The sequence below is a fragment of the Parasteatoda tepidariorum genome, chromosome 4, assembly GCF_982258835.1.
Source record: "Parasteatoda tepidariorum strain Cologne lab strain chromosome 4, Ptep-v5.0, whole genome shotgun sequence".
In the NCBI taxonomy this organism is placed as follows: domain Eukaryota; kingdom Metazoa; phylum Arthropoda; class Arachnida; order Araneae; family Theridiidae; genus Parasteatoda; species Parasteatoda tepidariorum.
In genome coordinates, this window is record NC_141758.1 from 294691 (window position 1) to 311049 (window position 16359).

At 28.7% G+C, this 16359-nt stretch overlaps 2 protein-coding genes across 5 annotated transcripts in view; one reads left to right on the forward strand and one right to left on the reverse strand.

Annotated features, from left to right (window-relative positions):
• Window positions 1–11041, reverse strand: part of LOC107438692 (uncharacterized) — a 74372-nt gene extending 63331 nt beyond the window's left edge. Inside the window, exons 1-2 of one of the 4 annotated variants that reach the window (XM_016051022.4) lie at window positions 10904–11041; window positions 2412–2637 (exon numbers count right to left, since the gene is read on the reverse strand). In XM_016051022.4, the coding sequence (XP_015906508.2) occupies window positions 2412–2628 (217 nt within the window). In that variant the 5' untranslated portion in view covers window positions 2629–2637; window positions 10904–11041. Of the gene's footprint in view, window positions 1–2411; window positions 2638–6613; window positions 6714–10631 lie in introns of those variants that run through there. The other 3 variants (XM_016051029.3, XM_016051037.4, XM_087160485.1) reach the window with 3 other exon arrangements.
• Window positions 11042–11168: 127 nt separating this feature from the next.
• Window positions 11169–16359, forward strand: part of Tbc1d22 (TBC1 domain family member 22) — a 42563-nt gene continuing 37372 nt past the window's right edge. The window contains exons 1-3 of the mRNA XM_016051055.5: window positions 11169–11513; window positions 12767–12814; window positions 15707–15840. Coding sequence (XP_015906541.2) covers window positions 11443–11513; window positions 12767–12814; window positions 15707–15840 — 253 coding nt within the window. The 5' untranslated portion in view covers window positions 11169–11442. The remainder of the gene's footprint in view (window positions 11514–12766; window positions 12815–15706; window positions 15841–16359) is intronic.

The following is a 16359-nucleotide window of genomic DNA, read 5'->3' on the forward strand; positions in this document are numbered from 1 at the left end:
TTGGGTCGACGTGCTGAAACTTGCTGTCCTGCAAATGACCCCATTTGTTGACTCAAGGTTTGTGACGTAACTGTAAAATCCCTTAAGGACATGTGGATAACATGTCGGTCTTCTCCGCTGATGATGGGAGGCCGCTGAGAACCTGCACGGCGTTCCATATGATCGACATAAACCTATCAATTCCATATTCTGTTAACAGTCATGGGATCTGGACCAACGCGAGCAGCAATACTTCGGTATGATAAACCGCAATCCCGGTAGGCCACAATTCAATCTAGATCAAACTCAGACATGTGCTGGTTATCATTTCCAATTCTTACATGAGGCATAACAAAAACAATTTTACCCAAGAACAACGCTTAAATTCAATTTCTGTATGAGAAACTTACTGTCAAATCTCTTCTTTTATACACATTGTAGGTGTCACCACCACCACCTGCTTGGCATGAATGCACTGATAAGCTCATCAATTGCATATCATAACATGCTTTAACCATCCTGTAAATTTCAGGTACGTGGCGTGTCGCCTTCCTGGTGTAGCGATTTTAATGCCCAGTAGTATACATATGTATATATGTAAATGGGCAACGATGAAAGTTCTCAAATAAATTTAGATAAGAGCAAGTTGATCAAAAATGACTTTTAAAAAAATGATTGTGAATGCTTATGTAAGTTAACAAGTGATTTGATAAATGTAAGGTAACAAATGATATGATTTTTCTACACTTTGGAAATAGATTCTTCAATGTAAATATGGATCAAAATAAGTTAAAAAGAAAAATGATAACTAGAGTTATTTTTTATACAACCATAAATTACTTCAATTATATATAATCTACATACTCAAGAACAAATGCATACCAAAATAAACAAATGATATGAAAACTTAATGCTATATAAATCGTAACTTGGATACAAGGATAATTAAAATTAAAAAAAAAACCTGAGAAATTAAGCAACTACCTACTTTGAAAGTTCTTTCTTTATTGCAATAGTGAAATGAAATGTATAAGAAATGCAAAATGCTTTCACTGCAATTAGATGGATAAGAGAAAAACCTTACTACTCAATGTTAATAAGTTTATCTTTAACATCATTTTCTAATTAGCGATCGTGCCATATTAAGAAAAACAATTCTGACAGAAAAAATGCTGAGTTTCTTCTTCATAAGATAACAAAAAGACTGAAATAAAATAAGTCTGAACCAGAAGTGGACGATCTCTAAATTTGAACTATCACATAATTGTTACTTTTAAGAAGTTTCAAGTTATCAATATGAAATAAAATAAAAAGATGATACGAGCATTCCAAGTAATCAAGTTGTTAGTAATTCTAGTTCAAAATTTTTTTCTGATACTTCTTTTCTTGAATTCTGTTGATTTTGAAGGTCAGTGTGGGTCTTCTACTTAGGTACCTTATAACTGCCCCCCCCCCAAAAAAAGCACTATCTTTTCCATGAGCAGTATCTCCGTTGTCTACACTCTATTCTTTTCTTTCGGAATGCTACACTCTCCTAATAGACTTTCAGTCTAGGCAAAAGGCAGAATATTATTAGTAAAAGGACATGCTTTCTTTCCCTTGCCCCCTTACACACATCCCTTCCTGTCTCTCTAAAAAGCTCAACCCTAGATGCATAGTCCAACTCTAGATGATAAAAGAACGACTTTTTGTTTTAAAAAATCAAACTGAAATTTTTTTCTTGTTAACTATAGTGGTACTAAAAAATGAAAGATTTTTAAAGACCTTGCACCAAAATTAAGTTCTTTTATGGGCCCTTATGTTCTAAAATAAAAATTAAGCAGTTTTTAAGGACTTTTAAGAACTGTGGTAATAAAAATAGTTTCAATTGTATTGGAAATTAGTATCTCAAACTTTTATTAAAATACCTTAGAACATTATTTGTAATTTCTAATACATGTTTTTAAATAGCTTCATTAAAAAAAAATTAAGCACATAAGTAATGGAAATATTTCAATGTATGCTGTAAGTATTTATTCTATTATAAACTTAATATCTAGAGTTGATTTGTAAATAAAAAAATGCAATTACGAAGAAACCCATTTAGGCTTTTTTTTTCTGGTTGGAAAAAAATCATAACAGCTCTCACATACAGGCAAAGTTGTTGGCAACTTTAAAAAAAATTGGTTACTATAAATATATATTTTAAAACTAAAGGAGTTGAAGAATATTTAAATACAGTTTTGCTGTGAATTCAGCTTGTTTATCATTAAAGTTTATATGCTGTACAAGACATGACAAAGCTGGTTGCCAAAGGTGGCAAGTTAAGAATATAATGCCACAGAATACGTGAGCCTGACATGTAACAATAAATGTGTTGTCACTAAATTATTATTTAACATATCTTTATTAAAGTAAAAAATGACATTAAAACAGCAGGCAAACTATGATACCCGTATTAGTAATGACAACAAGTTCTTGTAATGCAGTGGGGACACAATTCTGCACTGCAATGGGCATTTTCATTTGAAGGTTGGTAAAACTGTTATTATCAAAGACAGTCTCAAGATCCTTCGGTTCTAACTGAACTTCAGCATCGACCACTGTCCTTTCACATTCATCTGGAGAATCGCACTGAAGACTGTTTTCATCTTCTTCAGGTGAATCCATACACCAAACCTTCAACGGGGGAAAAAAAGAATAAATACAAAAAACATGAATTATTAAATACAAATAATTTGATTACACTTACTGTAAACAGAATTATTTGAAGGAAGAAAAATAAATTTGATAAATAGATTAATTTAATGAGAATTTTTAAAAATATTTTTTTAAAAGAGAAAGCTGAATTGAAATCTCCTTAAAAACCATCTTCCAACAATAAAGTAAGGACTTTACAGGTTAAAAAAAATGTCACAATATAAAAATAAATAAAAAGAAAACATCTTTATCAAGTCAGAGATGTGATTGCTTGAAGAAGAAATTATCTAATTTTTTGTCAATAGATAGTTTTTTTAGAACATAATTTTTTTTTCCTCTTTGAACGTAGAAAAGATTTAAAAGACTGTCATTCTTATGTGCAAAAGTAACATTTACAAAATTTAAAGAAAACACTTTTTTAGCCAATATATTTTTTCCTCATGAACACATAAAAGAATATATTGAAAAATCTTACATATTCCTCTTTTTTTGCTATTTGTGAGTCTTATTGCATTAAAAAAAAAAGGAATTTTAAAAAACAGTGAAATTTATGGCTATAACTGAAAAAAGATTGATAATAAAACCATACGTATTTACGATAAAATCACACAAATTGGACACCTCAAAAAGGGGATAATTAAGATTCCAGTGTTATAAAAAAAATAGTATCATATTAAAAACAATGAGATATTAAAAAACATGTAAAAATTAGTAGTTATATATGCTGGAAAATTTATTGTAAAATAAAAAGAATTATTGCATCAAATAGTGAATACTGACGTGCGTGATTAAAATTTTTCATATCACAATATCAGGATTTTAAAAAATCATGTGAAAATCAACAGCAACAAAAAGTACTCTGATCGAAACACCACACAGATTTAGAGTATATCAAGCGTAAACGTCAGAAAGTATTTACTCAAATGAGCAATTCGAATAACTCATTTTTTAATAATATCACAAGAAAATATCAAGATTTAAGAAAAAAACCACGGGCATTAGTAGCAATAACAGTAAAAAAGTTGATCTAAAAAAAAGAAAAAAGAAACAGTGATATTGTCACATCAAAAAATCTCTAATAAATGCACAAATTGAATTATATGTCTTGTAATAGTAATGTATAAACAACATAGGGATTTAAAAAAAAACAAAAAACATTGAGAAACTTTGTAGCAATAATAGTTGTCAAAAGGATCGAAACCGCACACGGATTTACCTCTGTATTGACGCAAATGAGCGCATTAAAAGTTATTACAAATGGGGGACCGAAATCGAGGTGATTTGGGTCACCGTGACTGGCTTGGTGATGAGAGGGTCTGGGAGTCACCACAGATGACGAGCTTGTCACTGAAGTGGACAGATCGGTGATGGATTTGGATATTCAGCAAGTTCAAAATATCTGGCAACACACAGGTAGTTTTCCTTATTCGCTATCATACTCTTAGTATCTGGTAATCAAAAGCTTGCTTGTTTCGATAGTTTTCTTATGCTTACGCATTTTTTTTTCTCATTTAATTTGACTTCTTTTCTTCAAATTTTTAAAAGATGGCTCTAGTGAAAAAAAAGTTTTCAATATCTGAATCGGAAATGATAATTGAACATTACAGAAATGAGTTTTATTTTATTATTAATAATTTTGGAAGTTAAAAATATTATGATAAGTTGTAATAACTTCAGTTTTCAAAAATTTTATCTGTTAAAGTAAAATTGCTTAACTATCTGCTAAAACGCAGGCATTTTAGAACTTGTTTCTTTTCACCAGTGTGTCACAGCAGTGTCTAGAATCATTTTGATTCCCTCACCTTGATTGCGGCTGCCCAATTGCTAAAAGTGTTGATTGTTCAAAGTGTGTTGTTTTACTGTATTGAAATTTATGTTTAAGCTTATATTAACTACTTTTTATTTTTCATTAATTATGGTTAAAAATTAATTCAATTTTGTAATTTAGATTTAATGTAGTTTAGTTAAGAGTTTTCAGTTGAAAATGCAATTTATATCAACAAAATAAAATATGAAATCTATTTCAATAATATGAAAACATTACAATAATATGAAAATTAAAGAATAATTACGCTATGAAATATTTCAATAAGTCTAATTCAAAATTTCTTAAGATGAAAGCTCTCAACTAAAATAAGTCAATAAGTATGAAAGAAAATATAATGATAAACGGAAAATTTTATTCTTCTGCTAAAGAAATTTCTATTTAAATACAATTTTAATTTTTTCCCCTCATAATTTAATATAGATCTGCATTTTAAATTAATCCATTTAATATGAACTAACTTAGTAATATAATAAAAAATTCATGTACATTATGACATTCCTTATATTTCGGGTTAAAAAAAATTCAACTTTACATACATTGATACTCGTGGCAGAATCCTGGCGGCACGCTAACATTGTCTCGGAACATTTTAAAATTCGTACAGCATGATTTTTTCCTTTGAAAAGTAAAAAACTGCAGAAATTTTCTAAAGATATTTTTTTCTCTGCAGAATTATATTCAAAAGATGCCTTTTTTGCGCATCAGAGGAGAAAGAAATGCTTGTGATTGTTCTCATCTCATTAGAGAATAAAATAGAAATTCAATAATTAAGGGGTTCAGCTAGAAAATTTTTAATCAATAATATATAGGATGCATATATAGGAAAAAAATGTTAAACCATACATGTTTAAAAGATAGTTTGCTCTACAAATCATGCTCTTTTTCTTATATTTTGTATGATCACCATATTTCACATTTTAATAAAATATAACTGTGAGAATTTTGTTATAAATTTAGATTTGTAGCAAACATATTAATTAATCAATGTGGTATGTTTGTCTTTCTTTATAATTTGATTGAAATAAAATCCATCCAATATTTTAGAAATTATGTACATGAAAATTTTAAATTGCACATTTGATTCTTTGCTTCAACATTCATAATTCATGCTGATTACATCGTAAATATATGTAATGTTTTGAATTCTTTTTCAACAATTATTGCTTTTAATTTTTACTCGGTTGTTTAAAATCCGATGTATTTTGTTGCTTAGTTATTATTATTGATATTCTCACAATTTTTAAAAAAAAATACCAATATCATTAAGGCACGATAAGTTCGAATAGCAGATCCAAGAAATAACAATTTGATATGCTCAGTTTGCGCTTATATCATAAACAATGCAGTATACATATTATAATCATTCTTTTTACTGTTATTGCAATAAATTTTCACATTAAAAAAAATCCCAGTTTTTTTACAGTTTTGTTGCACACAAAGCTCAAATTGCTTATTTGATTATTTACTCTTCATGTGACGATTTCATTGTCCTTTTTTTTACAGTTAATGCTAGAGCTATCAATTTTTACAGGGTTTTCAAAGTATCGGTTATTTGTGAGTTGATATTATTTCTACACATAAAAATTAAATTGCACATTTAAACAATTGCTTTTCAGCAGTTATTGAAATTGGTTTTCAAATATAACAACATATTTCAAAGAACGTGGTAAATTCAAAACACGGATTTAAGTATTTACTTTTTAACTTAATGATTCAATAGATATTTGTTAGTAGATATAGCAACTGATTCCTACATAGTTTTTAAATTTGATATTTTGAATGATATTATTCACTACAATAACAGAAACACACATTTGAACAAACACACATTTAAATAGCCCCTTTTTGAAGAGTTCGATTGTGGTGGTTTTGCCATTGATCTTTTTATTGATAGTTACTGCTAAGTATTTTACAATTCTCAATTAGTGTGTTTTCCCCTATACATAAAATAAGAATATCGACATAATATCACAATAAAAAAATATCAAATGTTTCATAAAAAATTTTTATCAACAGATTGATTTAATCTGAAAAGGTTTCTTTAAAAAAAAATAATAAAAAAAACACAATGCTCCTGTTACATTAAATTATTAATATACGTAATTGTTAATATTAAAATTATCTTACTGAAAGATATTATTGCAAGAGAGCTTTCAAGCAGAAATCCCCAAAAAAAAATTATGCAACAGGGAATTTCTCCTGCTAGAAGCAATGGAAACTTCAACAGGGTTGTCACCTAATTTCAGAAAAAAAAATTCTCTGACTTTTCAAGAAAATTACAATGTAAACCCAGATTATATTTTATGTATACCAAGCAATTTTTCCTCAGAAAACTATAACTTTCATATTTGGTGCATCAAATATTAAATTTTATTAGGAAAAAAATATCATTGAATGAAGATCGAAACATGGAAAAGTTTCATTAAAATGCTGAATTTCTGCAACAAATAATTATAATAGATGTGAAAATTACTTAACTCAAATCTCAACAACTGATTACTCATTACTGTCCAGGGTTCGTGATTTTTTTGATTTTTAAAAAAAAAAAATCACAAAAATCGGATTATTTTGATTTAAATCGGATTTTTTTTCTATTTAAATCAGATTTTTTTTATTTTTATTTAAATACACTATAAGAGCTTTAATTTATGATCAAAAAAACTTTATAAATGTTTAATTAAATTAATATTAAAACTATATTATAACAATATTTTAGAAGCTCTAACTTACTAAAATAATTTTTCATTATAATGCATAGCGACCATTTTGATACAAAGGCATGATTGAAATTAAAAGACAAGATAAAATAGATAATTTAAAGAATACTACTTTAACTAATAACACAAAGTTTCAATTAGCACAGCATAATTTTAATTTAAAATTGTGATCTCTTTTTTTTCTCATGATTTATAAAATGGCAAAATAAATGCAACAGATTGTGTTTATAAATGTTGTTATTCATCAAAAAATAAATATTCAATCTATATATTTTTATGTTAAAATATTCATTTTTAATCCTTTATCAAAATACATAAGTTAAGCTAAAAAACATTTTTAAAACAATCTATGTACTCATTGGAATTTTTTTTTCACAAAAGAAAATCTGATAATTTCAAAGATACCGTAAACATATTATGAGAAGAAAAATAAAAACCAGTTAATAACCCTACTGCTTCAAATAGACTTTGATAGGGAAGAATGACACTATATCAGGAAAAAAATATCTGAACTCAGCTTTTTTTTTTCTATTTTTGGCATATTAAGGTAATTTCTTTTTAATATAACCTCAAGCTTTAGAAATATAGAAATTTCCATCAATAAACTATAATGTAGATTTGAATTTCATGCTTTTTTAATCAAAAGGTAGAATTTTAATTAACATTTGCTTTTTGAAAAAAAAGCATGTTTATTTACTTTCTACAGCTATGCAAGTCTATATTAAGACAGCATTAAATATTTACTTTAATCTGTACTTTCAATGTTAAGAATCAAAAGATTTTTAAACATGTAATTTTAAATGTGTTTAACACACTCCAAGAAAGAAAGTAATTTCGTTAACTAAAATTAATTAATGCAGCAATTTATTTAAAATAAATTTTAAAACTAAGAAAAGAAAATAATAAAAGCATCAATAATTTGAAGCACTGTTTTTTAACTTTTAAAATCAATATAATATATGTATAAAAATCAGTTGATTTAAATAAATGATTTTTTTAAAAAAATCATTTGATTTTAATCATGATTTAAATCGTGATTTAAATCAAGCTGATTTAAATCAACGAACCCTGTTACTGTCACCGACAATTTTAAAATTAGTTATTTTTCAGGTTATTGTAAAAAAAAAAAATTCAATTTTCCTGCTTTTTATAGTCAAAATAAAATTCCCTAACAATTCCAGGTTTTCTCTGACTTGTATTTTATTTTTAGAATGCTAATGATAAGAAAAAGATAATTTTTTAAAAACTAAGCTTTTATGCTATTTATCTAGAGTAAATTATTTGTCGTCACTTGATATTTTAACCATGCCCTGAATCTGTTATTTTCAGTTCCCTGTAAATTATTCTGAAATATGAGATGTTTAATTCTTCTGTCAGGTCGAGTCATAAGTAACTTCTGTTTTTTTATCAAACATTTATTTTGCCCTCATTGAATAACAAAATTATATTAATTTATTATGTAATCACCACTATTATCTATAACCTTCTCCCATCTTCTTGGTAATTTATCAATTACTTCCTTGTAAAATGTGGTTGGTTTGGACTGGAAGAAGTTTTCGACAGCCTGCCTGACTTGCTCTTTAGAATTAAAGGTTTTTCCACTCAAAAAATTTCGTAAGGAACAGGAAAGGCGGTAGTCTATTGGTGCAAGATCCGGAGGATAAGGTGAATGAGGTAAAACAGACCATCTAACCTCAAGAATTTTTCTTGAGTCACTTTTGCTGTATGTGGTAGTGTATTATCGTGTAAAAGAATGACGTTTTTGTGATTGACGAGTGCCGGACGCTTTTCATGGAGTTTTTCTTGCACTCTCTGCAACTGCTGAACCTATCTATCCACAGTAATTGTTAAATATGACTTCAAAAACTTGTGGTAAATTATTCCTTGACAATCCCACCATAAAATCATTTTGCCATGGATGTTCGCTTTCAGATCTGGTAGGGGTGGTTAATCATTATCAAGCCACTGCCTTTTGCAGACTATATTGTCATAGGTAACCCATTTTTCCTCGCCTGTTACGATTCTGTTTAAAAATGGCTCAACTATTACCCGTGAGAGCAGACTTGTGGTGATTGACATGCGATCTTCTTTATTCTATTCACTGAGATTGTGAGGTAGTTTTGTTGATAGTTATCACTAATTTCTCCAGGTGGCAGTTAACGGTTGATTGTGATGTATCAACCTTTCTTCTAATTATCTGGTTAATTGACATGGATTTTGCTCCAATATTGCTATTAAACGGTGTGTTTTCAAAGTCAGAAGGATGTCCCGCCTTTGGTTCGTCTTTTAAGGTCGTATTTCCAGAACGTAATTTTATAAACGAATTTCTAAGTTCCCAATCAGTTACTAGTCCTTCACCATATACACTGCATATTTTTTTAACTGTCGCCTTAGCACTATAGCCTTGTTTAAATTCCAAAAGCATTACATAACGAATATGTACTTTTTGACTCTCCATTTCAGAGGTTAAAAAAAAAAACAGTTAAGCGTAACATGCATCACACAAAACAGTTGACAAAAAATTAACTGAAGCCTCATCTATACAGTGAAAATAAAAACTAGTTGTCATGGTAACTCACAGCAGGTAGATACATACAATAGATTCTACTTAGCTGCATCGAAAGTTACTTATGACTCGACCTAATAACTCCCATTAAGATACTTCATCCATCAAAACAATTAATTTTATTACTTCTTTGGGAGGATTTCCATATTGGACATGCACTGAAATAATCCAGCAGTGGCATGTTAGAATCTACAAAAAAAACAAAACAAAAAAAAATCATCATAGAATAAGACAATTTTGAAAGGTACCACCCTGGGTAGCTACAACACATTTGATTTTTTTTTTAAAACTAAACAAGAGGTCTACTAAAAATGAGCAGATACTCATACAAAAATATTCAAATTACATTGAATCTTTTGATGTTATGGAAAGAAAAAAAAATGTTTCACAAATAAACGACTCAGTTTATAAAATCTAATGAGAATAAAATAGAATTGCTTGTATGTAATAAAAAAATAGAATTTTTAAATATTTAATGGTCATAAGTGGAAGAATCACTACAAAGCATTGACTTTGCAAGAAATTGAATACAGGTCTTAAAACAGTCTAAATATTTATAAATCTTGAAGAGTACTGACATGAATTGACCAATGTTATATTTTTTAAAGATGCCAAAAGAATTTATTTGAAACGAAAGACGTAAGAAAAGTGGGTCACAAAAAAGAAGTTTTGGAAATTTAAAGTCTAATTAAATATGACTAAATTGTTAATGTAAAAAATTTTAATAGAATGAAAAAAAATTTATGCAAAAATAACTACCCGAGAGAATTGTGCTCGTGAGTCAGAAATCAATTTAGATATATTAGAAACATTTTTTTTTTTTTTTTTTGAACAAGAAGGCGTAAGAATTGATAATAATTACTTTATATCAAGAGCATTTTCAGAAAATTATCGGATGCGATTCTATTAGAAATCTTCACAAAGAAAATTAATCTATGACAGTTATATTAAACTAAGTCTATCCAGTCAGTATTAGGATAAAATAAGCAATTATACTGTTAAACAATGAAGTAATACGTCTAATTCCCATATGGTTCAAACTAAGTAAATTTAAAAGTACCATCGGTAAAATAAATCAAAAATTTCAAATAACCTAAAATAAACTGAGTTTTTAATACAATGATCAACTCATACTTATTAAATCAACCGGTTTGTTTTGTTTCCAGAGACCAGGATGTGTCAACAACTATGGCGTCATTCACAATCTTAAGTAAGTACTGCCAAGAACTATTTTTACTGCGAGTAATAAATTAAAAAACAACGGAAAAAATGTCCCCTTATTGTAAAATTTAAAAATGATGATCTATGAAATACTAAATTGTATAGAAAAAAAAAATGCAAATTTAAAGTTTTTTGCCTTAATAAATAATTAAAAAATAGTAAAGATTTTGCAGTTTCACTTTACGATTACAGTTACACTTTTGTTGTCTTGATGATATGGAAAATTAAATACAATCAAATTTATTGATTACAACATAAGTGTTTGTTTGTTTTGTACTAAAGTACAAATTTTCTGTTTTAACCTAGCTGCTAACTTACATTATATTTGTATCCTATAAATTCTAGCCGGTGATATGACGTTTCGACTTCCTTTTCATGAATCTCATTAATGTACTTGACAATTTTCAAGTGTGTTTCTAATATGAGCGATTGTCAATTTTTGCTTAAACAACATGCAAAATTACTATGATGTGTCACATGAAAAAGCAGTTTCCTGGAAAAGAACGAACAACGTCCCTGGAAGGTAAGTTTCATCCAGCCGTTTGTTTTAAATATAACGTGGCATTGATTGCTATTCCTATCAAGGAGCTCTCTAAAATATTCATTGCATTTTTAGTTAAATTATTCTCAGTATCAAGTAAGAAACATTTAACACTTTTCTTAATATTAGTTATCCGAAATAGTGTAAATATTTTGAACTCTCAGTATTACATTCAACACAGTGTTTATGTGTTAAATGTAATTTAAGGGTTTAGAGGACTTTCTTACAGTTTTATTCAAAGGCTTTATTCCGTTTTACTTGAGGTTAAATGGACATCGACATGTATGTGCAGCTCTTAATCAGTGTTAAGTGAGATAATTTGTTCTTTCAAACAAAGTTATCTCTTTTTAAGTAATTATTTCACCAGGGTATTTACTTTATTTACATGTTACTATAATGATTAAACTATAAAAAAGGATATTTCTTTATCTATGTCTGTTTGTGCCTACTACCAATCAGTGATTCTGCTCACACACTATAACATGTCAAATATGCAAAGAATCATACAATATTCAGACTTAAATTGCTTGTTGAATTCAAAGTACAAGCTTCATTTTTAGAACATTTGCATACAAACAGTTTAAGAGTTTCTTAACTCTACTTCTGGCATTTTACTGGCACCAATCACTTTACTATTAAGGAATTTCATTCTTCAATTAATAAATTTCAAGGATTTTTTTTTTTTTTTTGAGTCACAATAACCTCTGGTTATTTGTGTTTATGTGAGGCTTCCAAAATAAAATGGTAATGAAATCCCACCAATTCTTAGTGCTTAAAGCAATTTTTGGTACTTAAAGCAATTTTTAGTACTTAAGCCAATTTTTAGTACCTACTTAAACATTATCTTCAAAACTTTTTCTTTTAAAATGTTAATATTTGGTCAACCTTTAATTTGAATTTTGTTTTCCAAAATGGGGCATGAACCTTGAAATCATAAAATCTGGTTAACATGCATACTAGCTGTATTACTGAGTTTGGTTCTTGAAAAATTTGATTTGAGGTCCTTGAAAATCAATGAAAAGTCCTTGAATTCTTTTAATATTGAATAAGAATTTTAATAGAATTTTTATTTACAAAATTTTTTAAAATTGCGCTTTGCTTTTAAACGAGCACATTAGTAGAAAATTATACTTGATACTTTATGTATACTTTGATGCTTTGTGTATACTTCTAAAAATTATTTTATTTAGACTATTTTCATATAGTGACTGAAATTTATATTTTCTTTTTTATAGACCTGTATCTAGTTCCGTTCACAATTTGCAGTTGACCTCAGATTCAAAGTAAGTTAAATATCTCATATCTGAGAATCCCAAATTTTTAAAATCTCCTGAGCCATATTAATTAAAATAACCTCATTTTTTCAAATGTTATTCATTTGATTCTGAAAAGAAAAATTTTTTTTTTGCTGCTGCATTTAAAATTTTACATTTAGTTTTTAAATTAAATTTTTTCGTTTAATTAATGTTTTTCTTTGTTTATCGTTTAATATAACTTTCATAAATTCTTCCAACAATCATTGAATGTAGTGAAGAAAATTTCTAAATTTTTTTTTAATAAATACCTTAGTCATCATTAGTATAATTTACAGTAAGACCCCGCTTAACGCTATTTTGTTTAGCGCTATTTTATTTCAACAGGGGGATTCCCCGAAATTGTGCACAGGGAGTCCCCCAAATATGCACAGAACATATCCGAAACAGCGTAGTTTTGTTTCTTGTTTGGTGCGGTGCTGTACGAACGCATTTTTATCATTTGAAACATTTGTTGACATTATTGTAAGCACATATAAATTTATATAATACAATAACGATTAATACAGTGACAAATATTATGATCTTTAGTTTTTATCATGAGTGATAATGAAAAACAAGAAAAGAAAACAACCTCGAAAAACTATTTTACTGGAAACTAAAATGCAAGTGAATAGAAGATTAGATTCTGGTGAACGTCAATCTCAAATTAGTGCTGCATTGAATTTGGCAACTTCAACTATAAGGATAATTCTTAAGAATAAAGAAAAAATACTGTCCTCGGTAACTGCAACTACGTCAAGCTCTGCAACTAGAATTACCCGTTCTAAAAATAACATTATAGAGGAAATGGAAAAAGGAATGTCTATATGGATTGACCACGAAATTGAATGCAATATGCCATTAAGCCAATCTATCATAATGGAAAAAGCTCGAAGAATTTTTAATTACACAGGGTTGCCACTCCACAGGGAAAGCCTGGAAAATACAGGGAATTTAAAAATCACTTAAAATAACAGGGAAAATGAAGGTATGTCTTTTAAAAAATGGTGACCACTCAGAGCTTAATCTATGGGATGTTTAACCATGATATTTCAGCTATACTAAACTATTTCATTTACTAAAGCATTATTTAAGTATGTTCAGCTGTTCTTCCAGCAATTAAAACTAATAAATATAGTTAACCCAACAATTGCTCACACAAGAGCCCAGTAATTGTTGTTTTCTCTTAATATATTTTGCATAATATGTACAGGAAAAATACAGGGAATTTTTTTCTCCAGATTTGAGTGGCAACCCTGTTACATTCAGGTTGATGTAAGTGACATAAGTGAAACTTTCGTTGCTAGTCGAGAATGGTTTAATAGATTTAAACATCGAAATAATCTTCACAACATAAAGATTACGGGAGAAGCAGCAAATGGTGATACGAAAGCAGGGGCTGAATTCCCTGCGACATTAAAAACAATAATTGAACAAGGAAACTATCCTCCAGAATTTTTTTTAATGTTGATGAAACAGGCCTGTTTTGGAAAAGAATGTCAAAACGAACATTTTATATCCCGCGAAGAGAAACGAGCACCAGGATTTAAAGCCACAAAAGATCGCTTAACACTTCTACTGGGTGGTAACGCAAGCGGAGATTTCAAAGTAAAACTGCTACTAGTTTACCACTCCAAAAACCCAAGAGCGATGAAAGGCATATCTAAATCAACTTTACCTGTAATTTGGGAGTCTAATAAAAAATCATGGATAACTATGAAAATTTTCCAGGATTGGTTCACTGAACATTTCTGCCCATCTGTTAATCGTTATTGCGAAATTAAAAAACTTGAAAAAAGAGCACTACTATTAATTGATAATGCTCCAAGCCACCCAGCAAATTTATCAGACTTAACAACATGCATTCCAGTCGAAGTGGTTTTTTTGCAGCCTAATACAACTGCCTTAATCCAACCAATGGACGAAGGCGTTATATCCAATTTTAAGGCTTATTACTTGCAGCGGACATTAAAGCAGATATTTGACAAAATAGACGGAGAAGAGAAGCAATCAATAAGAGAATTTTGGAAAAACTACAATATCATGAATGCTGTAGAAAACATAAGCCTTTCTTGAAATGAGAACAGAAAGATCTTTGAAAGGTGTATAGAAGAACATTTGACCAGATTTAAGTAAGATCGAAGACATTGGACACTCTGTCGATATGGATGAAATAGTAGAATTAGCAAAACAAACCGATTTAGATGAGGTAAATGTGGAAGAGGTCGAAGAAATGGTTCAAGATACAGCAGCTAGTCTTTCTAATGATGAGCTCAAGGAATTAACTGAGCAAAAAGAAAACAGAAATATTGATAGTAGTGATTACGAAGAAGAGCAAAAAGAAGCATTTGTAAAAAGGAGTTTGACCACTATAACTGAAATTATGGACCAATTTGTTGAAAATGATCCAAATTTTGACAGGAGTTCAAAAACAAGACGGAGTGTTATAGATGCTTTATCCACTTATCAACAACTTCTAACAATAAACAAAAGGAAAACATAAACTACATTAGATGCTTTCTTGACGAAAAGGCAGAAAATTGGAAACACAAAATAGACTGAATGATCGGACTGACTTAGAATTTTATTTGTTTTTATAAGTACGTATATTCGTTTATATTGTTTTTATTTTTGTAAAAAATAAATGTTTGGTTTTATTTTAATTAAAGGAACATAATTATTAAATTTAATACTTAACCAATTTTCTATCCATCTTCCCCTAACCTCATTATTTACATGTTAAGATAGCATCGTTTAGCGCTGTTTCGCATTACTCTCTACTTAGATGGAACGTATCCTGCTCGTTAAGCAGGGTCTTACTGTACTTTATTTCATAGATTGCTTGCCATTTTTTAAACGGTAAAAGTATTTTTATTATAGGAATATTAGTCCTAGAAAAAATTCTTCAAAGACGAAACATCGTAAAACGTCGTCTTCTAGTTCGTTTCAAGAATTTCAAGATAGTACTGAGGATGCTTGGGACATTGGGGATGATGAATTTTGTTCAACAGCAGGTAGTTTCGATTTCATTTTGTAATATTCTTAGAATCATAATGTAAATAAAGCTGTTATCTAGCCCACTTAGTTATTGGCTTACAATTATTAATTCTTATGAAGTATTTTTGTAAGAGAACATAACATTTATTTTATGTTTTCAACAGAGAAAAAAAAGCACAGCTGTAGTGAATTTCTTATAATCTAGGTATTGCTAATTCCTATCCTTACAAAATTTTTATAATGACACTATGGCTATGTGATAGTATATTTTCTGCAATTTTTTTGGGTACTTTCTCAATTTTTTCCTGAAAATTTTAAAAACATTTTTCAATTTAGACTTGCAGACAGGACACTACTCATTGCCTATAAAGTTCATTCATTAAAGTCCACTTGTAGTTAGACACAGAAAGCGTCCTATCCTCTTTCTAGCACGGGTTCTAATAAAATAAAAAACTTGAACTCTCAATATAAGAGTAAGTTGACTTTAAAAGTTTACTATAAATATGCAGGAGAAAGTCCCACGTACAGAATTGTCT